Here is a 23158-nt window from a genome sequence, read left to right on the forward strand (position 1 = left end):
TTATTGTAACTTTATGGAACCTTCACCTAATTTAATACAATATTAAATTCTTAATGCAAGCATTATTAAAGTGAAAATGTCAAAGGGAACACAAGCAACATAAGGTATATCACGTTTGGATTTCATTATACAGTAAAAGCATACACTTGTTGACTCCAATTCTGAATCTCTAAAAATAAGGGGAAAAAATGTGTGTGTAAGAACAACAAATTGCTGGCTCGATTAATTTATTTAACTTGGGTTGAACAAGTTCTCTCATTTGTTAAAAAAAAAAAAAAAAGAAATCAAAAGGATCTTGTCTTCTCTTCTCTCTGTACCTCCAACTCATCTGTTGTCAGTTGGAGAGACTTATGTTTCTATGTATATTTAATTTATGGAAGTGGGTGTATCAGCATTTAGGAAGATCTTTAGGAGGTGGTATCAATGACTGTTTGGGACCTTTTCCATTATCCACCAAAAATGCCATCTTTAATCCCCAAGTCGTGTGCACCTCAAAATGACAGTGCATGAACCACACTCCTGCAAAGAACATAGAGTTAGAAAAACATAAAAACAAAATGTCAAGAAATTCAAGTTTGGACTTGAAATGTCAAAACTTTTTTAAGATGACATGACCAAATTTGCAATGCTTGAAGCAGAGTCAAATAAGCAGGAACCAAAACTTATACCTGGATTATCCGCTCTGAATCTAATAGCAGTCCAGCCTCCAGAGGGCAATCCAATAGTGTTCCTCTCAACAGGGTCAACAAGGTTGAAGTTCTTAGGATCATTTTTAGGGTCATAATTCCCTATTCCTCTTCCCACAACAAAGAAATTAAACCCGTGAAGATGAATGGGGTGGCTTTCTGGTGCAATAATCCCAGTGTCTTGTAGAACCAGTTGCACTGTGGAATTAAAAGGAAGCCTGTAAAGCCTTGTTCCACTTGTAGTCTGCAAACTTGCAGGACCAGCACCTGTGTAATTAAACACATGAGGTGGCTTAGCAGGGAAATCTGTGGTGAAAACCCCAGGGATGTTGAAATAGTGGGCTTGAAGTAAGGCAGTGGTTGGCATAACAAAAGTCACATTGTTCACAGAAGCAACAACTCTACTCCCATTTGCTGGTTTACAGGATGGGCATGGGTTAATTCCTAATCCAACAGTGAAGAACAGTGAATGGTCAATCTTCAGAGGGACTTTTGCTGGGTATTTTTTGGAATTCAAGCTTTTGAGGGAGTCAATGAATTTATTAGCAACTTGTGTTGCATTTTTAGGAGGGGGGTTTGTGAGAACTGTAGTAGCAGCAGAATTAATGCCTGTGTAATGAACAGTTGCAGTAGCAGTTACGTTGTCTACAGCTACTGGAGCATCCATGAAAGGAGAAGCTGCAACTAAGTATTTTCCAGATTTTTGGTCTGCGTTTAAGAGGACGTTAGTGGTTTGGCCTGGAGCTATAATGATTGTGTCAATCTTGAAGGGCTTTACATAAGAGGCATCAACTTCCACTACAGTGAGAGTATGGCCAGCAATCTTGAAGAAAAGCTCCTCATTAAGTGCAGCATTGACAAGTCTTAACAAGTAGGTCTTCCCCTTCTCCACTGGAAGATTGTACACTTCTACACAAAAGAACACAAACATTCATGTTTACTTAGTATAGGTGAAACCTACTGTACGTACATATACATATATATTGGAACAATTAATTAATAGGGAAGAGTACCTTGTGAGGAACAATTAGCCACAGCCCCTGGAAGGCCATTAATGGTATGAGCATCTGAGACATTTGGTGCCAATCCTGATTTCAAAGCTTCATTGATGACAACTTCAGTATCAGATTTCCACCATTCTCCTGCAAATATGGAGGGACAGAGTCAGAGATTGGTCTTGGAAAAACGTACGTAAAATAAAGGGAAATATATATATGAATATATATATTATATATGCACACATGTTTTGGCTCACCTAGTACTACAACAAGTTCATCATCTGGTTTTGGAAAAGGATAAGGAACATCACGTTTTGGCAATATAACTACGGCACCATGCACCGTTGACCTTAGCCAGTTAACATGTGCGTGATAAAAGAGTGTCCCTCTTTGCCCTGTGAGTGTGAAGTTGTAGAGATAGCTTTGCCCTGGCTGGATAGGACACTGTGTGATGTACGCCGGTCCATCAGACCAACCGGTTCGCAGTTGCCGGACGCCGTGCCTACAAGTCCAAAACAAGCTTGTTATTCTCTTTCTCTTGGATTCTAATTAAGTTTATGGGCTTCAAACAAATGTGTGCCTTACATACCAATGGATGGTAACATTAACATTGACATGATTGCTAACTCTGACCAATACATTGTCATCTTCTCTTGCGTAAATTGTAGGTCCTGGGAATTTCCCGTTGATGGTAACTATGGATTTGCTTGAACATAACCTTGTGTAGTTCTTCTTAACTACCTGCAACCACATATAGAGAGCAGTATGTAAGTTTGAATGCAGAAATATAGAGCAAGCAAAGTGCTTGTGGGTGGAACAAGTGACTAATAAACCATAATTAGGTGGTGATTTACGTTGGGCAAAATTACGTGGTGATTTAACGGGCTTTACATTCCAAGTAATTAACTGTTTTTAAAATGTGAGCTGTGTTTCTGGTTTGAATTCACATAAAACTTTCTTTTAAAAAAGAATTGAAATATAGAAGTAAAAAATTACCAAATAAATTGTTGGTATAAGGTTTTTGATGAATTTTTACATTATAGAGGTATTGTAAAATTTAGAGATCATTGAAACAGGAACGCACGCAGCATGAAATTATGTAAGAAGTACCAACTCCAATCTCAAATATAAGAGCTAATTGACTAGTTTGAGTAAATTAAAGAAATAAGTTAATAGGTGTTGTCTTTTTTAAAATATCCTTACTAATCAAATTTATTGGCTAGAATTACTATTATTAGAAGGATTATTTTAGGGGAAAAATGAATAAATATGAAAAAAGAGTGAATAGAGGTCTTATATTTAGGACTAAAATAAAAATTAAATAAGATCTTATATTAAAGACCGGAGGTTGTATATGCTTTTTCTTCAACTTTCTTATCTTCTCTTGACAAACTATCTACAAATTTTAAAATTTTACGGAAATCAACTTAGATTACTTGATGATTTGGTGAACTAATCAGTGATTATTACAACATGAATTTTATTATTAGCTCTCGCCGTACTTTTTAAACTAAAAATAGCTGTCACTTTAATCAAGAAAATGTTGATATATGTGATAAATAGCCACCGGGCTATATTATGTAATGTACTAAGTGTTCGGTACGTAACACAAAACACCATCTCACAATGTGATCAAATTCGACACAAAATTGATAAAACTAAATGAAAAACGAAATCTCCAACTAATATCCATAGTTGAAATCCATATCTCGACTCGATAGTGTTTTCATTTCGTCGAGAGTCCACACTCTAAATTATTCTACAAGCTAATCTACCACGCATTTTTTTTCCTTCGAAGCATTTATTTTGGGGCAAGATTTTTAAAATAAGATTAATGCAAAATCGAACCAAAACAGCTCTTCTGAATCACGTCCTTAACCTCTGTGTTTGTACTACAGTTAGCATATGTTTCAAAACAACGTACGTAAAATGGAACAACATGTCGCTAGTTGCTTCTTACAATTAAACTTATATTATGTATGGGGGTCTCTTTAACTTCAAAACAAACGCAAATCATTCACTTCTTGTTACAAATGTTATACAGAAAAGTGTTCATGAAAAAGATGGTGGAATAAAGCTTAATTATTCAAGCATTATTCAATCACCTCACAGTATGTTACTACAAGCTTCCAAGTTCTGAAGCCCTCTAAAACGGCACAAAAAGTGTATGATTAAAGCGTACAATTAAGTTGATTGATACTCACATTGAATTTGTAGTGCCTCACTCTGCACTCAACCATAACGGGAAGAATGCAGAGAATGAGAAGTAGAAATCGACCCCAAGAAGAATCCATTTGTTTCGACTTTCACGGAGATAGATCAGTCTCCTTCTTCTTCTGCTTCACCTGATCTCTCACTCTCTATGTCTTATCTTGTATAAGAAGATGTGGTTTGCTTCAGTTGCATTCATGGACGACCAGCCAACGCACAGTTTTATAGGCAGACCCAACCAGACATTGCTACCACGTCGTTTTTACTCAGTTAGGTAGGTTAGTGGAGCGAGCAAGTATCCTTGGAAAATAAGAGAAAACAGACAAAGCTTCTAGTTATGTCATGTTATCTTGCATGTCACGTAAAGCTGTACTTATTTCTAACACATTTTTATTTATCCTGAATAAACTTGATTTATTATTATAGGTACATGCATTAAGCCATCTAATTATATATATATTTTGATCAACAGAAGTTGTCGTTGAACGTAAGTTGTTCCACATACACACACACATTAATCAGTCTTAGTTTATACTATATTTGTATAGGCTGGTGGGTGTGTCAAAATTTGTTAGTTCTACAAGAAAGAGTATGCTTTGCTACGTACATATATATATTTATTACTTAAATTACCTATGTTTAATAGATATGTTGCCTACTTAAGAATATATCCCGAGTGATAAGGTGATTGGTTGTGTCATGTGAAGTTTAGAAGCTCCTTTCTGCATCTACTATAACTAATTTAGCATTAACCTACAGAAAGTTATGTTAACCAATTAGATGGCGTTAAACTTGTTAATGTTTCTGGGGGAATTAATGTTGCCAACTAAGATATATTCATGGAACATATGCAATCCTACAAGTACAATCAATTAGGTGAAGTTAATAAATTTAAGTGACTTTTCTTTCGCTACAAAAAAAACATCAAATTAGTGACAAAATTTAGTGACGGAATTTCCGTCACTAATCAAAATTAGTGACGGATTAGTGATAGAATTTAGTTAGAATCCAAATTTTTTTACATCACTAATTCAACCATCATTAAATAATTAGTGACAGAATTCAAAATTCCGTCGCTAATTGACAGAAATTTTCCGTCGCAAATTAATTACAGAGATCCCATAAAAATTCTGTCACAAAATAGCGACGGATTTGTGACGGATAATTCCGTCACAAATCCGTCACTAATTTTTTTATTTTCTAAATTTAAAATACCACGTGGCAATAATTAATTGCACCACATGTCATGTTTGTGATTGCCATCTCATCACCGGCTGCCACCTCATCAACCCTCTCTCTCCCATGTTGCCACATCATCGCCACATGTCTATCACTATGAGCTTCCATGTCATCACCAGCCACCACCTCATCAACCCTCTCTCTCATGTGTTGCTACGTCATCCAGCACCTCATCAATCCTCTCTCTCCTATGTTGCCATGTCACCGCCACGTGTCTATCATTGTGAGCTTCCACATCATCACCAGCCACCACCTCATCAACCCTCTCTCCCCATATTGCCACGTCATCTTTTCATCTATGTAATGGCCATGTGTCCATCATTGTGAGCTGCAACATCATCGCCTTGTCCACATCATCGCCACGTAACAAACTGGCTCAATTTTGTGAATGAGTTTTGGTTTGATCCTGGGACCTCCTACACCCGTACTGAAACCTTTACCAATTGAGCTGAGAAGCACCTGCAAAATTTTTATACAAAAATAAATATATAATATTTCTAATAACAAATACAAATATATATAATAAATATTATATACATAATTTAATATATAGTATATAATTTAATATATTATTATCTATTTGAATTTAACTTTTATATATTAGCAAAAAAATTAATAATTTATATTTTTAGCCATATATTTAACGAAATAACAAGTTGTATACTGTATATTTTTATTTTCTTTTATGATATTTTTATGTTTTAAGTTTTATATAATATATTATTTTAAAATATGATATTTTATATTTTTATTTGAATAATAATTTTAAAAAATAATTATTATATATTTATATTATATTTTTTGTAACGGATTAGTGACTGAAAAATTCCGTGACTAATTTCCGTCACAAAATGTTTTGTGATGGGATTTAGCGATAGATTAGTGATGAAAATTAGTGATGAAAAAATCTCATCACTAATTTCCGTACAAAATGTTTTGTGATTGAAGTTAGCGACAGATTAGTAATGGAAATTAGTGAAGGAAAAATTCCATCACTAATTTCTATCACTAATTATTTAAAACAAAATTACTGATGGACTTTTGATAGAATTTAGTGACGCAATAAAATTCCGTCACTGATCTGTTGCTAATTTAGTGACAGAATATAATTCTGTCACTAATCCCTGGCTAATTTAGTGATGGAAATTTTTCGTCACTAAATTCCGTCGCTAGAATTTGTAAAGGATTCGGGACGGAAAATTCCGTCACTAATTTCCTGTTTTTTTGTAGTGTTTCTCTCTTTAAATTATTAGAACACACACACACATATATATAATAATTTCTAGTTTGATTAACTTTCTTGTCCATTATTCTCAACGGCCAACAAGAAATTACTCCTCTGGTTCTATTTATAAGGTATTTCTAATATGTTTCACCTAGACCAAAGAAAACCTTAAACTTCATTAACTTTTATTTAAAATTTAATGACTTTCTAACTTTATTCTTATTTAACATACATTATACTTTATATAAACAAAGTCAACACAATAATAAATGAGGGGTAAAATTGTATATCGATGCAAAAGATTTCTTTCAATACTCTATAAATAGAATTAAAAAATACATTCTCTCTCTGTCCTATAAATAGGACCAGAGGAGTAATATGTAAAAAAGGGCAAAAATAAAGAATGTATATATTACATGCTTTAAATTAATGTAGTTTTGTTTTGGCCAAAAAAATTAATGTAGTTTTGCTACTTATTTGGCATACAAATTCAATATAACTCGAATATTTTCAATCCAATCTTGGTGAACAAAAGAATTTTTACTAACTATACATTTTGATTTGTTAATTAGGGTTCATTGCACCAAATCATTCACTATCTGTATTAAAATTTCTCCCATAGAATTATATACCAAAATTCACTCACTATATGCAATATCACAACTTCGATGATTATATGACAAGTTCAGAGGGCAATTTGAGGTTCATGTGCCAAACTAAAGAAATTAGACATACATTTTCAACCTAATATGGAGGATTAAGAAATATTAACATATTTGATATTAATTGTTACAAAAAAAAAACATATATGATACTAATATAAGGGGTTCATATATACTCCCTTCCCTTCTTAATAAAAGATATCATTTGACTTTTATTTTGGTAATAACTATAAAATTCTAATTCATTTTGTCTCTCATATTTATTTTTTTCCTTCAAGATATTCTTTCTAATAATGGTAGTTCTAACTAATAAACTTGATTATCAAGGATATTTTAAGAAATACAATACCTATTTATTATAAATAACTAACTTAACTTATTTTCTTAATCTACTCAAATTAGTCAAATAGCCCTTATATTTAGGATCAGAGATAGTACATGAACTAAGCATATATATTCTCAAGTTTGCTGACAAATTAATTATATGCACTTCGATTGGCCCTAAGAAGCATGGTCACAACATATTCATAAGTACAGTAAAATTTAAAATGTTGATAAGTAAGTTAATTATGTCGGTTGAGAGTCTATAATTATATATCTTATACCATAGATCGTGAAAGAAACAAGTTAAAATGTAGTTTTCGAATATTTACTGTCATCCTTGTTTGCATCAAACAATATCAAAGATGAGACTATTTGTTGGAAAACGAAAAAAACGAGTGAATATTGGTTAAGTAAGTAAGAAAGGAATATTATTATGAAAAGATGGTTGAGAGATGGCTTTCAGGTCATTAATAAAAATATAGTGGGAATGCAGATGATGATTAGTTTGAAAGCCAAGACTTTCCGACGTTGGGTAACTAACAACCATGTCACATTCCTGTCTGTTCGGTTCTATCTAGATTTCTCCAATTTTGTAAAGATAGCAACAACAACAAAAAATTAAGAATAATCGCAAGAATTATAACAATATAGTACTTCCGGTCCTAATTATAAGACTCAGTTAACTAATTTGAAAAGATTAAAGAATTTAGTTAAGTTAGTTATTTGTAATGAATAAATGTTACTTTTTCTAAAATATCCTTACTAATCAAATTTGTTATCTAGAACTATCATTATTAGAAAAATTATCTTGGAAAAAAATGAATAAATATGAGAGACAAAATATATTGGAGTCTTATATTTAGGATCAAAATAAAAATTAAATAAGATCTTATATTAAGGATCGAGATAGTATAACATAATAATTAACACATTTGTGAAGATTAAAGAACTTAGCTAAGTTAGATACTACCTCTGGTCCTTAATATAAGACCCTATTTGACTTTTATTTTGGTCCTAAATATAAGACCCCAATCTATTTTGTCTCTCATATGTATATATTTTTTTCCAAAGTAACCCTTCTAATAATGATAGTTTTAGTCAATACGCTTGATCAGTAAGGATATTTTAGGAAAAATAACACATATTTAGGACAAATAACTAACTTAACTTATTTTCTTAATCTCCTCAAAATTAGTCAGCTGGCTCTTATAATTAGAACCGGAGGTAATATTTGTAATGAATAGATGTTATTTTTCCTAAAATATCCTTACTAATCAAGTTTGTTATTTAGAACTATCATTATTAGAAAGATTATTTTGGAAAAAAATAAATAAATATGAGAGACGAAGCAAATTAGAATCTTATATTTATAATCAAAATAAAAATTAAATAAGATCTTATATTAAAGATCCAGATAGTATAACAGAATAATTAACTCATTTGTGAAAGGAATATAATGAAAATTAGGTTTACAGTCAAATTGGGCAGAGAAGTGTCCGCATCGGGCAGCTCGTTGCTTGATGGTACGGAAGGTGGTACTTTTTAATCATCTCATGCCAAAGTGACATGTATCTTATTCACACCCGGATTTTCAATTAAAATTAAAAAAAATTAAATTTGTAAGGAAAAATTGGTCAGAAGTTTTTTGGTTGAAAAATTAATTGTGTTTTTGTGTATAGGTATTTGAAATCTGCTTAAGAATTTGGGTAATACCTATTCTTTAATATTTTGTTTTTCATGCTCGCAAAAAAAAAATATTTTTTCTTTTTCAACTCGACTTTAGAGTTGAAATACCTCATTAAGGAATTGTTTTCAACGGACCGGAAAGAATTAATGGTAAACACAAATCTCTTATGATACACCACATTTGGATTGAATTAATTTTCTAATTAGGGATTTTTCATAATTTCTCACTTAATGTAATTAGGAAAAAAGACAATGGTGAAGTTGGGTTAGCAAAAAGTAATCAGTTTGATAAAAATCAGTGAACGGATTTTTTTAATTTGAACTGATTGGTTTGGAAAATTGAATAACGAGGAAAGAAATTCATTACTTACATGTTTAAGGAGTTGGCCCAAAGAAAATTTACATGGTTAAAAAGATTCCTAATCAAATTAAAACAAAAACGTTTTAGCTTAAGTTAAATAAAATAATTAATAATAAAATCTAATGTTATAAATGTTTCGTTAAAAAAAAGTAGGAAATTAGTATCTCATAGAATAGACTTTAAATATTAAATAGATATAAGTACTCATTTTGTCCTTAATATAAGACCTAATTGTTAAGTTAATTTTAGTCTTAAATATAAGATTTATTACTCATATTTATCAACTTTTCTAAATTACCTTCATGGATACTCCCTTAACCATAATCCCTTAAAAGAGGAAGAAATGATATTAAAAAAGATGATTATGATGTTTTAGAAAAAACATGTCATATGTTTTTAATTAACTAACTTACTTAACTTTCTTGATCTAATCAAATTAGTTAAATAGGTTTTATATTAAAAATCAGATGAATGTTTCCTAATATATATGTTAAATATTTGATACTCTCCGGTTCTTAACATAAGATATATTTAACTAATTTGATTAGATTAAGAAAGTTAGGTAAGTTAATTAATTATAAGAAATATGATATGTTTTTCCTAAAACACTATAATCATTTTCGTTAACATCCTCCCTTCCTCTTCTATTTGATCATAATTGAAAGAGTATCCATAGGGATAATTTAAGAAAAATTGATAAATATAAAAAATACATCTTATATTTAGGATCAAAATTAATTTAATAAGTAGGTTTTATATTAAGAATCAGAAGAGCATTTATGCAAGGGTCTAAGTATGGAAGGAGGAAAAGCCGAGTGGGAGGATGCTTCGAAATTGCCTATGTTGTCAAGTGTTTTGGTCCAGTTGCGTAGGAAGCCCAAAAAAAAAAAACCAACCGTTAAGTCCAAGTGTTTTGGTTCTAAGACCACCCGTATCCGAAGTCAACAGCTCCGACTCATATGTGCCCGACCCAATAAGAAATAACTCTCACAATTACATCATCTGCATTTCTAACGCTCAATGATAGAATCCAATAGCTGATGGCTAAGCGACCATCAAGTCAAAATGTTAGTTTCAAGGGAAAAGAACCAACAGGAGTTGAGTCTAGTGAGAAGAACTAGTCCCTTACAACGTGACGAACCAAGATTCAAATCCCTGCTGAGAGAGGTACCCACATTTAGTACCTGACAGTATCTCAAATAGGATTGTCTCCAATAGGAAGATACTTATGCTTGAATAAAAAAAGTTTCAAGGGGAAAGACCTATGAACATCCTGAACCGCAAGTAGAACCAAATGATAATTGGCCAATATAATACTCGGTGAACATGAGACGGGAAAAAAATTAAGAAGGAAAGAATATTAGGAAGAAAAACTTTTAAAAATAGTATTTTTTTACTATTTTTTTTAAAAATTGTCTTTCACTTTTTCCTCCATTCAAACATAAATGGGAGAAGTGAGGAGGGTATGCCCTGTTGTTTTATTATTATGTTTGATAATTGATTAATTATTTCTTATTATGTTGGTTCATGTTGTTTTCTTTTTCAATTCTCATGCCCATATTATATAATTTATGAAAGTTATGGTAAGGGGGATTACTGAATGGGAGTGAGGACTATTTATTGAGATCATGGGGTGTCTGGTATGCTGGATGCCATATTTACATGAATAATGGTGAGATGAAATGAAAGTCAATAAATGGTAATTAAAATTTAAAATGATGAAAAGGGTAAACTATATGGTCCAAAGAAGATATGAGGTGGGATGCGTGGTTGAATATTATACTTTATTTATGGGAAGCATAGATTTAAGGCAATATGACATTTAATGTCTTGAATGGAGAAGTGGGCCATCAATTATTTTTGGTACACCCAGACACATTGCTATCATCTTTCTTTTTTTTTTTTGTTGCTGGAGATTGCGATTCTCCCATTTGCCACTTTTCCTTTTAAGACTTGTTGCAGGGGTGTTTGGTTATTGTCAAAAATATTTTCTAAAAATATTTTTTTTGTAAATTAAGATAAATTTTTATATATAATTATTTTATAAAATTATGATTTAGTTTTCATCCAAACATTCTTATAGATGGCAATACAAGTCCACAGTTGTGTTATTGGTATTAAAAAATATGTAGAAATTTGTATTATTTATAAATGGTTAAATAATGTGGCCTATTTCAAACTCTCTATAACAATATGATGTGCATATTAATAAACTTTTTCTATGTTTATCAATTATTAAAAAAATTATTAATTTTTTAATAAGTTTGAAAAGCATTGAAAAATGATAATCAAAGAAGCGTTGAAAATTGTATATTGACCTTAACTGAGGTTTTTTTTTTTTGGGGCATGATTTTACACTTTTAATCAATTCCCATCAAATATGAGGAAGTCGTGGATGATAAAAAGGATGAACAAGCCAACTAAGGTCGTAATGCAATTTTCTTGGGTTACAAAAAAATGTTACTTTCTTCATAAAGTGCATATTTTTAATTTCTTTTAGTTAAGGAAAAAAGAGTGGATTACCAATTCAATTCTCAACTCGACAAATTATACTATAATGTAACGTATATAGGATCCGAAAAAATGCTTTCTGAAAAAAATGAAAATCAGTGTATACCAAGAAAAAATTGAGATAGATATATTTCTATTTTCTTGTTTAATTAGAAAACACTTTTCTATGTCAAACATGGCACAAATTAATCTTTTTCTTGCTAAACTATAAATCAGTTTATATCCCTTCCTTCTTATATATAAATAACATTCACTCTCATAAGATTAGTCTTAAATATAAGCAATATTTTTAAAAAAAAACTTTTAGGCTACTATTTCCATTATTGTTATTTTTTTTCTAAAGCATAAGTATCCTTCTGTTACAGACAATCCTATTTGAGATACTGTCGGGCACTAAATGTGGGCACATCTCCTAACGGGAATTCAAACCTTAGTTTATCACGTTGTGAGAGACTAACGTCTTCCGCTAGACCCAACTCGTGTGGGTTATTTCCATTTTTATCTTCCTTAAAAGACATGCGCAGATTGCAACTATGGCTCCTCTCCACAGGTTTCCCAGGACCGTCTTTTCCTTTTACCTCCATCGCGTTCCATACGGTTGACTTCTCAACAAAATCAAGCCTCCTCGGTCAATGCTCTGTCATACATCTAAATTTAATAAATATTAATGATATTCCACAACATGATTTAAAGCAAAATAATCACAACACTTCAAGGATTTGATTTCTGATTTTATTAAACCTCTATTAAATTTTATAAATATTATTAATGTCATTTAAAATCATAATCTTTTCTTGTAATTGCGTGGTTCCCTTCTCATTCTCACCCAAAATATCAATTGGCACTTATCTTTGAGCTCTTTTTATTATTATTATTATTACTATTATTATTATTATTATTTCCTCCTTTATATAGTTTTTATATCTTGTGCAATTAATTTACTGTCTTTCCATTGGCCGATATTAATTAGTTGTTTTCCTTTGCGTTTCTCTCTGTTGCTCCTGCGGACACTGGTTGACGGCACTAACCACAAAGATCTCCATGATTCGCTCGCATGATTAGACATTACACATAACATTACCCTCAACACAACCCTTCTTCTTTTTCTTCTCTCTGTCGGTTTTTTTTTTTTTTGCTTTCTTTGATCCGAATACCGTCAATAGCACTCACATACTGCGAATTGAGAACCTGGTATATCCTCTGCTTCTCTTCTCACTCGTATGCTTCTCGCTTTCCATGGTTTCTCTCACTCTCTCTGGTTTGCTTGCATGTGTGTTCGCTGGTCACTGATTGTTTATGATTCTGCTTCGTTCTGCGAGAATCCCAGAGCTTTGTTTCGTGGGTCCGAGTAATCAAAATTTTATATTTGACTAATCTCCACGTTTTTCTACCTTCTCGCATGGCGATAGAAAAACAAACTGCGCTTTTAGAGGCTTTTTTCGATATTCCGTTAGTTGCGAATCATAACTTCATATGCAGTTTCGTTGAGAAATATTCTAGCCATCGTGAAATCCATAACTGGGCTTGCACATCTGAATCTTTCAACTAGTTCCTTTATACCGATAATCTTTCAAATTAATCATCCCTGACCTTGAAAATCCGTAATCTGAACTTGATAAAGTTTCTTGTATGTTTTACTAGGACGTCGTTTTGATGGACATAAAAACTGATCTCAGTAGGTGGCGAGTTTCTTGAAAGAACCACGAACTGATCCATGGCAGACGAGGATATATATGTAAAAGATGGGACAGTCGATATCCGCAAGAATCCAGCCAACAAGAAGAAGACCGGAAATTGGAAAGCATGCCGCTTCATTCTTGGTATTGCATTTATATTGTTCATCCCAACCCCCCCCCCCCCAAAAATAAAAGAATCCTTTCACGTAAACTTGAAAAATTTTGTGGCAGGCAATGAATGTTGTGAAAGACTGGCCTACTATGGTATGAGTACGAACCTGGTGAACTATCTTCAACAACGGTTTGGCCAAGGTAATGCAACTGCTGCAAATAATGTCACGACCTGGTCAGGGACATGCTACATCACACCGTTGCTTGGAGCCTTTGTAGCTGATGCATACCTGGGAAGATACTGGACAATTGCTTCTTTCTCAACTATCTACGTCATTGTAAGTTCAGATTAAGACACTATTTTCTCTTCTTTGTTTCATTCCCCCTGTTTAATTCAAGCATTTCATGAGAACTCTATTGTATAATTTTGCATTTTATTTTCTACTTGGATCCTAGTCATCACAGATCAACATTTTAACTACCTGGGAAAGGTGGTTCTGTGACCATGATGGTTGTCTGTCTTTACCCATTGTATTAATTACTTGGGAAGCTTAATCTATAATGGTGCTTCAAACTCTACCAAAGAAAATATGGGTCAATTTTCATTTCAAACAGCGTGTGTCACTACAAGTTATTCTATCTCACTTAACCTGCATGTCATTTAAAATCATATTACATTTGTCCTGCAGGGAATGACACTCTTAACCTTGTCAGCAGCTGCTCCTGGGCTAAAGCCATCATGTGATGCCAGCGGTTTCCATCCATCGACGCAGCAAACGGCAGCTTGCTTTATAGCACTCTACTTGATTGCTCTTGGGACTGGTGGTATCAAGCCATGTGTGTCATCTTTTGGTGCAGATCAGTTTGATGAAAATGATGAGCAAGAGAATAAAAGGAAGAGTTCTTTCTTCAACTGGTTTTACTTTTCAATCAACATTGGTGCACTTTTTGCTTCCTCTTTGCTGGTTTGGATTCAAATGAACGTTGGCTGGGGATGGGGTTTTGGAGTCCCAGCAGTTGCAATGGTCATTGCAATTATATCTTTCTTTTGTGGCAGTCGGCTGTACAGACTTCAGTTACCGGGGGGTAGTCCCCTTACAAGGATTTGTCAAGTTATCGTTGCAGCTTGCAGAAAATGTAGAGTGCAAGTGCCAGCTGATAAGGCCCTTCTGTATGAAACTGAAGATCCAGTGTCTAACATCAAAGGAAGCCGTAAGCTTGACTATACAGACAACATTAAGTGAGTTACCTTATCCAGGTTTCTGTTTTATCTTTATAAGGCATATTACTGTGTGCTTATTTCTTTATGATAAATGGCAAATAAGTTGCTATTTATTAAGAATTAATTGGATTAGACAATTATAAGAACATGCAGATATAACTAACAATTTGATTTTGACCAAGGCCATTTAGATGTAGTACCAAAAAATTAGTGAATCCACAATTCAGGCTCCAAAGGGCCAAAAACAGCCAACTAGTTGCATGTTCTGTCAAGATCTATGGGTTACCTGCTGTACTTATTAACATTCAAAGACTAAAGATCAATGAGCCTAACAATTTTAAGCACCTACTTGCCTGTTTGTTCGTGATATTATTAATATTAATGATGTATATCTAATACAAAATGTTGATTCTAGATTTTTGGATAAGGCAGCAGTACAGACTGAATCTGATAAGATGGGATCACCAAGTCCATGGAGGGTCTGTACAGTTACACAAGTACAAGAGCTGAAGGCTATAATTCGCTTGTTGCCAGTATGGGCATTACTGATCATCTCTGCAACTGTATACAGCCAGATGCATACCATGTTTATTTTACGAGGCAACACAGTGGATCAACATATTGGTCCTAACTTCAAAATCCCATCAGCGTCCCTATCCCTTTTTGACACTCTCAGTGTCATATTCTGGGCTCCAGTTTACGACCTCATCATTGTCCCTTATGCAAGGAAGTTCACTGGCCATGAGAGAGGATTCACACAGCTTCAAAGAATGGGCATAGGGCTTGTCATTTCCACTTTCTCCATGATTGTTGCTGGCATTTTAGAGGTTGTTCGTCTCAACATGGTTCGTAGAAACAACTACTACGACTTCAAGGTCATCCCCATGTCCATTTTCTGGCAAGTTCCACAGTATTTTCTGGTTGGATGTGCTGAGGTGTTTGTTAACATTGGTCGGCTGGAGTTTTTCTACAGTGAAGCGCCTGATGCCATGAGAAGCTTGTGCTCAGCTCTGTCACTCACGACTAATGCTCTAGGCAATTATTTGAGCACTTTGCTTGTTACTATAGTGACTAAAGTGACCACAAGGCATGGCAAACTTGGTTGGATTCCAGATAATCTTAACAGGGGTCATCTTGATTATTTCTATTGGCTCTTGGCTATTCTTAGCCTGCTTGATTTCCTTGTGTTTATCTGGGTCGCAAAGAGGTATACATACAAGAAGACCACTGGATCTGCTTGCTGAGGCATTGGCAACTCTAAAGGGCTTCAACCTAAGTCCTTCTGCTAATTATTCATTCCTTGCATTACTAGGAAACTTAACTTCAATGGCTTCTTAGACATCAGTGACTTTGGGTCAAGAATTATTGTTAGTTGCATTATGGTCATACATTTGGATATGTATATATTTTACTTGTGTTGTTTTAATTATTATTATTTAAGATTGCTTCCATCTTAGTTTAAACCAACCTTTGCGTGAAGAGTGAACTTTTTTCCTGTGACGTTGAGTAATACTACCGATAATTCTGCCACTAGGCACAAAAAGTGTATGATTAAAGTGTGCAATTAAGGGCCTGTTTGGCAAGCCCCCCAAACCATGGTTTTGGGACCCAAACCATAGTTTGGGAAAAATGTTAGCCAAACCATGGGGGTGTTTGGCAAAATCAAAACCTAGGTTTCAGAAGCACTTTTCCGCAAAACGAGATAACCTCCTCCACATATTTACTTCGTAATCCGTAAAAGCACTTCTGAAACCATGGTTTGGTTTCTATCCAAACACCCCCATGGTTTTGAACCCCCAAACCATGGTTTTATCAGAAGCAGATCAAAGTTGCTTCTTGGCTCCAATTATTGAAAGCTTACGGTGGGCCCATCACAGATGACCAAATAGCCCCACTCAAATAATTGCTCTTCCTTTCCTCCTTTGCTCAAATAATTGCACAACAAAATAATTCATCTTCTCCAAAAATATTTTTACTCTTGTATTTTATGAATATATATACATGTGGTGACAATTAATTAATTAATTAATTAATTAATTATATTAAACATCGGAGGTAATATGTTATTACAAAAACTAGTTGTGAAAAAATGTTATGGGATTTCATGTTTAAAACTTTAAAGAAAATTAATATTTTTCTGTTAGAAAAAAATTCATTTTTCTATAAACATATTTAATATTATGTTTTATAAATATATATACATATATTAATTATGTATTAATTATATTATTTTAAATATTATTAATTATGTTAGTAAAAATTATTTCATTAACAATTTTATTTCTTCAAATCAAAATATATCATAAAATTTATCCCTTATATAATTATCATATTAACTTATACCCTTTTTGGTAATTTCTGCATGTAAAAAGTGTTTCTGGTAATAACTATCCAAACACTCTCACTTCTCAGAATTAGGGGTGTTCAAGGCCGGCCCGTCCCGGTTGGCCCGTTCCGGTCCTGGTCTTATTGGGACGGGACGGATCCGTCCCGAAATATTTCGGGACGGGACAAACCGGGACGGGACAAGAAAGGAGACCGGGACGGGACGGGGTCGTCCCGTCCCGGTCCCGTTTTTTTTTTTTAATTTTTTTAATTTTTATCCTATTTATATAATATCATTTTTTTCATATTTTTTTAAGATTTGAGACTATTGTATGTAACTATGGAAATATTTATTTAGATTTTTATATTTGTTAATGATTTGGGATCATTGATGATTAGAATTTTTAGCAAGTTTTTATTGTGTTAAAAGCTTTTGTTTAAAGTTTTTAATGACTATTATATGTAATATTTTGAGCTTTTGTTTAAGAGTGCCCAAACAAATAAAAAAGAAATAAAAAGATGTTTTTATAAGGTTTAAGCCCAAAAAAATATAATTAAAAAAATTAGATTTTTTTTTAAAAAATAAAAAAAATTAAAAAAATTAAAAAAAATTAAAAAAAAAAAGTACATTCGGGACGTCCCGGTCCCGTCCCGGATCCGTCCCGTCCCGACCGGGACCGGGACAATCCCGGGACGGACCGAGACACGGGACAGAAAATCTGTCCCGTTACTGTTCATCGGGACGGAACCGGGACGGGCCTGTCCCGGTCCTGATCCGTCCCGTGAACAGCCCTACTCAGAATCACTTTTTTCACAAAATCTATTCTCCAAAAGCTATTCTTTAAACCACGGTTTGGTTTCATCCAAACACCTTTTTAGTTGATTGATACTCACATTGAATTTGTAGTGCCTCACTCTGCACTCAACCATAACAGGAAGAATGCAGAGAATGAGAAGTAGAAATCGACCCCAAGAAGAATCCATTTGCTTCGACTTTCACAGAGATAGATCAGTCTCCTTCTTCTGCTTCACCTGATCTCTCACTCTCTATGTCTTATCTTGTACAAGAAGATGTGGTTTGCTTCAGTTGCATTCATGGACGACCAGCCAGCGCACAGTTTTATAGGCAGACCCAACCAGACATTGCTACCACGTCGTTTTTACTCAGTTAGGTAGGTTAGTGGAGCGAGCAAGTATCCTTGGAAACTAAGAGAAAAAGACAAAGCTTCTATTTATCCCATGTTGTCTTGCATGTCACGTAAAGCTGTACTTATTTCTAACACATTTTTATTTATCCTGAATAAACTTGATTTATTATTATAGGTACATGCATTAAGCCATCTAATTATATATATATATTTTGATCAACGGAAGTTGTCATTGAACGTAAGTTGTTCCACACACACACACACTAATCAGTCTTAGTTTATACTACCTCCGATCCTTAATATAGACCCTGTTTGACTTTTATTTTGGTTCTAAATATAAGACCTCAATCCATTTGTCTCTCATATTTACTCAATTTTTTCCAATATAGTCCTTCTAATAATTATAGTTTTAGTCAATACACCTGATTAGCAAAGATATCTTAGAAAAGACAACGTCTATTTAGGACAAATAACTAATTCAATTTACTTTTATAATTAGGACGGAGGTAATACTATATTTGTATAGGCTGGTGGGTGTGTCAAAATTTGTTAGTTCTACAAGAAGGGCATGCGTTGCTACGTACATATATATATATATATATATATATTACTTAAATTACCTATGTTTAATAGATATCTTACCTACTTAAGAATATATCTCGAGTGATAAGGCGATTGGTTGTGTCATGTGAAGTTTAGAAGCTCCTTTCTGCATCTACTATAACTAATTTAGCATTAACCTACAGAAAGTTATGTTAACCAATTAGATGGCGTTAAACTTGTTAATGTTTCTGGGGGGAATTAATGTTGCCAACTAAGATATATTGATGGAACATATGCAATCCTACAAGTACAATCAATTAGGTGAAGTTAATAAATTTAAGTGACTTTTCTTTCTCTCTTTAAATTATTAGAACACACACACATATATAATAATTTCTGGTTTGATTAACTTTCTCGTCCATTATTCTCAACGGCCAACAAGAAATTACTCTTCTGGTTGTATTTATAAGGCACTTCTAACATATTTTATATAGACTGAGAAAAACCTTAAACTTTATTAACTTTCATTTAAAATTTAATGACTTTCCAACTTTATCCCTATTTAACATATATTATAACTTATATGAACAAAGTCAACACAATAAATGAGGGATAAAATTATATGTCGATACAAAAAATTTCTTTCAGTAACCTATAAATAGGACTAAAAATACATTCTCTCTCTACCCTATAAATAAGCAAGAGGAGTAATATGTAAAAAAGGGGCAAAAATAAAGAATGTATATATTACATACTTTAAATTAATGTAGTTTTGTTTTGGCCAAAAAAATTAATGTAGTTTTGCTACTTATTTGGCATACAAATTCAATATAACTCGAATATTTCCAATCCAATCTTGGTGAACAAAAAATCTTTACTAACCATACGTTTTGATTTGTTAATTAGGGTTCATTGCACCAAATCATTCACTATCTGTATTAAAATTTCTCCCATAGAATTATATACCAAAATTCACTCACTATATGCAATATCACAACTTCGATGATTATATGACAAGTTCAGAGGGTAATTTGAGGTTCGTGTGCCAAACTAAAGAAATTAGACATACATTTTTAACGTAATATGGAGGATTAAGAAATATTAACATACCTGATATTACTTGTTACCAAAAAAATAAACATATCTGATGTTAGTACAAGGGGATTCATATATACATAAACTAAGTAATATATATATTCTCAAATTTGCTGAGAAATTAATTACATGCACTTCGATTGGCCCTAAGAAGCATGGACACAACGTATTCATAAGTGCAGTAAAATTTAAAATGTTGTTATGAAAATGAGAAATATAAGCAAGATTTAGAATGAAAGAGATGAGTAAGATAAGAGAGAAATTGAAAGAAAGAGGAGTGTATTCTTATTCATTTGGATGATCAAAATGTGCATTACATAGCCTTCTATTTATAGGCTCCAAAACTAAACCAAAGGTTACATAAAATAAATAACAATATTAATTCACATAAGTGTGGTACATGTAACCTTTAAGTTATGGAATAAAAACTCCTAAAAACTATTCAATGGAGAGATTATAGAGTGTAGAATATGAAAGGTCAAAATTTATAGACATCCACATATTTTAATATTTATAACAAATGTTGATAAGTAAACTGATTAGTGTCAATCGAGAGTCTATAATTATATACTCCTCCGGTCTTATATATAAAACTCATTTTCTAGTGTAAATTACACTATAAAATGAGACTTATATTTAGAATTAAAAGAGTATCCTGTACCATAAATCATGAAAGAAACAAGTTAAAATGTAGTTTTCGAATATTTACTGTCATCCTTGTTTGCATCAAACAATATCAAAGATGAGACTATTTGTTGGAAAACGAAAAAAATGAGTGAATATTGGTTAAAGGAATATTATTATGAAAAGATGGTTGAGAGATGGCTTTCAGGTCATTAATCAAAATATAGTGGGAATGCAGATGATGATTAGTTTGAAAGCCAAGACTAAAACGACGTTGGGTAACCAACAACCATGTCAGATTCCTGTCTGTTCGGTTCTATCTAGATTTCTCTAATTTTGTAAAGATAGCAACACCAAAAAAAAAAACCAAAGAATAATCGTAAGAATTATAACAATATATAACAGAATAATTAACTCATTTGTGAAAGGGAATATAATGAGAATAAGGTTTACAGTCAAATTGGGCAGAGAAGTGTCCGCATCGGGCAGTTTGCTGCTTGATGGTACGGAAGGTGGTACTTTTTAATCATCTCATACCAAGCGACGAATATCTTGTTCACACCCGGATTTTCAATTAAAATTAAAAAAAAACAAAATTTGTAAGGAAAAATTGTCAGAAGTTTTTTATTGAAAAATTAATGAGAAAATTCTTAAAAAATAACTATTGAATTTTAAAATCCCAAATCAATATTAGCTACTACACTTTTAAAGAAAATAAATATATTTAAAAAATAAATAATAATATATTTTTGTAGTAATTTTTGATTTGTCATTTTAATTCAAGAGTTATTTTTTTTATATTTTTTCAAAATTAATTGTGTTTTTGTGTATAGGTATTTGAAATCTGCTTAAAAATTTGGGTAAGACATATTCTTTAATATTTTCTTTTTCAATTTGACTTTAGAGTTTGAAATACCTTGTTAAGGAATTGTTTTTCAACGGATCGGAAGGAATTAATGGTAAATGTAAATCTCTTATGATGCATCAGATTGGATTGAATTAATTTTCTTATTATGGATTTTTTTTATCAATTTCTCACCTAATATAATTAGGAAAAAAAAAAAAAGACAATAGTGAATGTGGGTTAACAAAAAGTAATCAATTTGATAAAAATTAATGATCGAATTTTTTTTTTAATTTGAGTTGATTGGTTTGGAAATCAAATAACGAGGAAAGAAATTCATTACTTACATGTTTAAGGAGTTGGCCCAAAGAAAATTTACATGGTTAAAAAAATTCCAAATCAAATTAAAACAAATAGGTTTTAAATTAAGTTAAAATAAAATTGTTAATAATAAAAACAATATTAAGATAAATGTTACGTTAAAAAAAGGTAGGAAATTAGTATCTCATAGTATAGACTTTAAATACTAAATAGATATATATATATATATATATATAAGTATTTCATAATATATACTACTATATGTAAAATATTTAATATTTATGCAAGGGTGTCGGTAGGCAAGTAGGAAAGGGCGAGTGGGACAATGCTTTGAAATTGCCTATATTGTCAAGCGTTTTGGTCCAGTTGCTTAGGAAGCCCAACTAAAGCAACCGTCAAGCCCAAGTGTTTTGGTTCTAAGACCACTCGTGTCCGGAGTCAACCGCTCCGGCTAGTCAGTGCCCGACCCAATAAGAAATAACCCTCCCATCCACTTCACCTTTGTTTCCGTCGCTCAATGATGGAATCCAATTAGCTGATGGCTAAGCGACCATCAAGTCAAATGTTAGTTTCGGGAAGACCTACGAGCATCTTGAACCCCAACTAGAACCAAACAGGAGGAATTATAATCACGTCTCATAAAAAAAGAATAATTATCAAAAAGTTTCAATAACAATCTTAACAGCCTATAATGATATATCTTAGTGCCAGATTGACAACTTCTGAGACTTATTTTTTTAATTATTTTTCTTGTTTGAGACTTCATTGTAATTTTTCCAACCAAATAATAATTGAGCAATATAATACTTAGTGAACATGAGCCGGAAAAGAATATTAGGAAGAAAAACTTTCAAAAATAGTAATTTTTTTACTTTTTTTTTTTTTAAATTTTCTTTCCCCTTTTGCTCCACTCAAACATAAATGGGAGAAGGGAGGGTATGCCCTCATGTTTTATTATTATGTTTGATAATTGATTAATTATTTCTTATTCTGTTGGTCGACGTTGTTCTCTTTTTCAATTCTCATGACGATATTACACAATTTATGAAAATTGTGGTAAGGGAGATTAATGAATGGGAGTGAGGACTATTTATTGAGATCATGAGGTGTCTAGTATGCTGGATGCCATATTTACATGAATAATAGTGAGATGAAAGCCAATAAATGGTAATTAAAATTTAAAATGATGAGAAGGGTAAACTATATGGTCCAACGAAGATATGAGGTGGGATGCACGGTTGAATATTATACTTTACTTATGGGAAGCATAGATTTAAGGCAATATGTGACATTTAATGTCTTCAATGGAGAAGTGGGCCATCAATTGTTTTTGGTACACCCAAACA

The 23158-nt window shown here is 32.5% G+C and overlaps 2 protein-coding genes across 4 annotated transcripts; one reads left to right on the plus strand and one right to left on the minus strand.

The window, feature by feature from the left end:
- Window positions 1–91: 91 nt before the first annotated feature.
- Window positions 92–18316, minus strand: LOC114727898 (laccase-4-like). 3 transcript variants are annotated; one of them, XM_028914679.1, is made up of 6 exons: window positions 18132–18316; window positions 2274–2425; window positions 1942–2186; window positions 1700–1828; window positions 669–1595; window positions 92–519 (listed from the first exon to the last, which is right to left on the minus strand). In XM_028914679.1, exons 1-6 carry the CDS (start codon window positions 18219–18221, stop codon window positions 389–391), a joined length of 1674 nt encoding a protein of 557 aa, XP_028770512.1. In that variant the 5' UTR covers window positions 18222–18316; the 3' UTR covers window positions 92–388. The 3 variants fall into 3 exon arrangements, with proteins under 3 accessions (XP_028770512.1, XP_028770513.1, XP_028770511.1); XM_028914680.1 differs by lacking the exon at window positions 18132–18316 and adding an exon at window positions 3889–4091 and having other exon boundaries at window positions 669–1592; XM_028914678.1 differs by lacking the exon at window positions 18132–18316 and adding an exon at window positions 3889–4089.
- Window positions 13558–16432, plus strand: LOC114727897 (protein NRT1/ PTR FAMILY 8.1-like). The gene is made up of 4 exons (XM_028914677.1): window positions 13558–13723; window positions 13811–14028; window positions 14380–14930; window positions 15328–16432. The coding sequence occupies exons 1-4, from the start codon at window positions 13618–13620 to the stop codon at window positions 16154–16156; spliced, it is 1704 nt and encodes a 567-aa protein (XP_028770510.1). The 5' UTR covers window positions 13558–13617; the 3' UTR covers window positions 16157–16432.
- Window positions 18317–23158: the final 4842 nt, after the last annotated feature.

This window comes from Neltuma alba, unplaced genomic scaffold, assembly GCF_004799145.2.
Source record: "Neltuma alba isolate B1F8T4 unplaced genomic scaffold, ASM479914v2 tig00012515_pilon, whole genome shotgun sequence".
Classification (NCBI taxonomy): Eukaryota; Viridiplantae; Streptophyta; class Magnoliopsida; order Fabales; family Fabaceae; genus Neltuma; species Neltuma alba.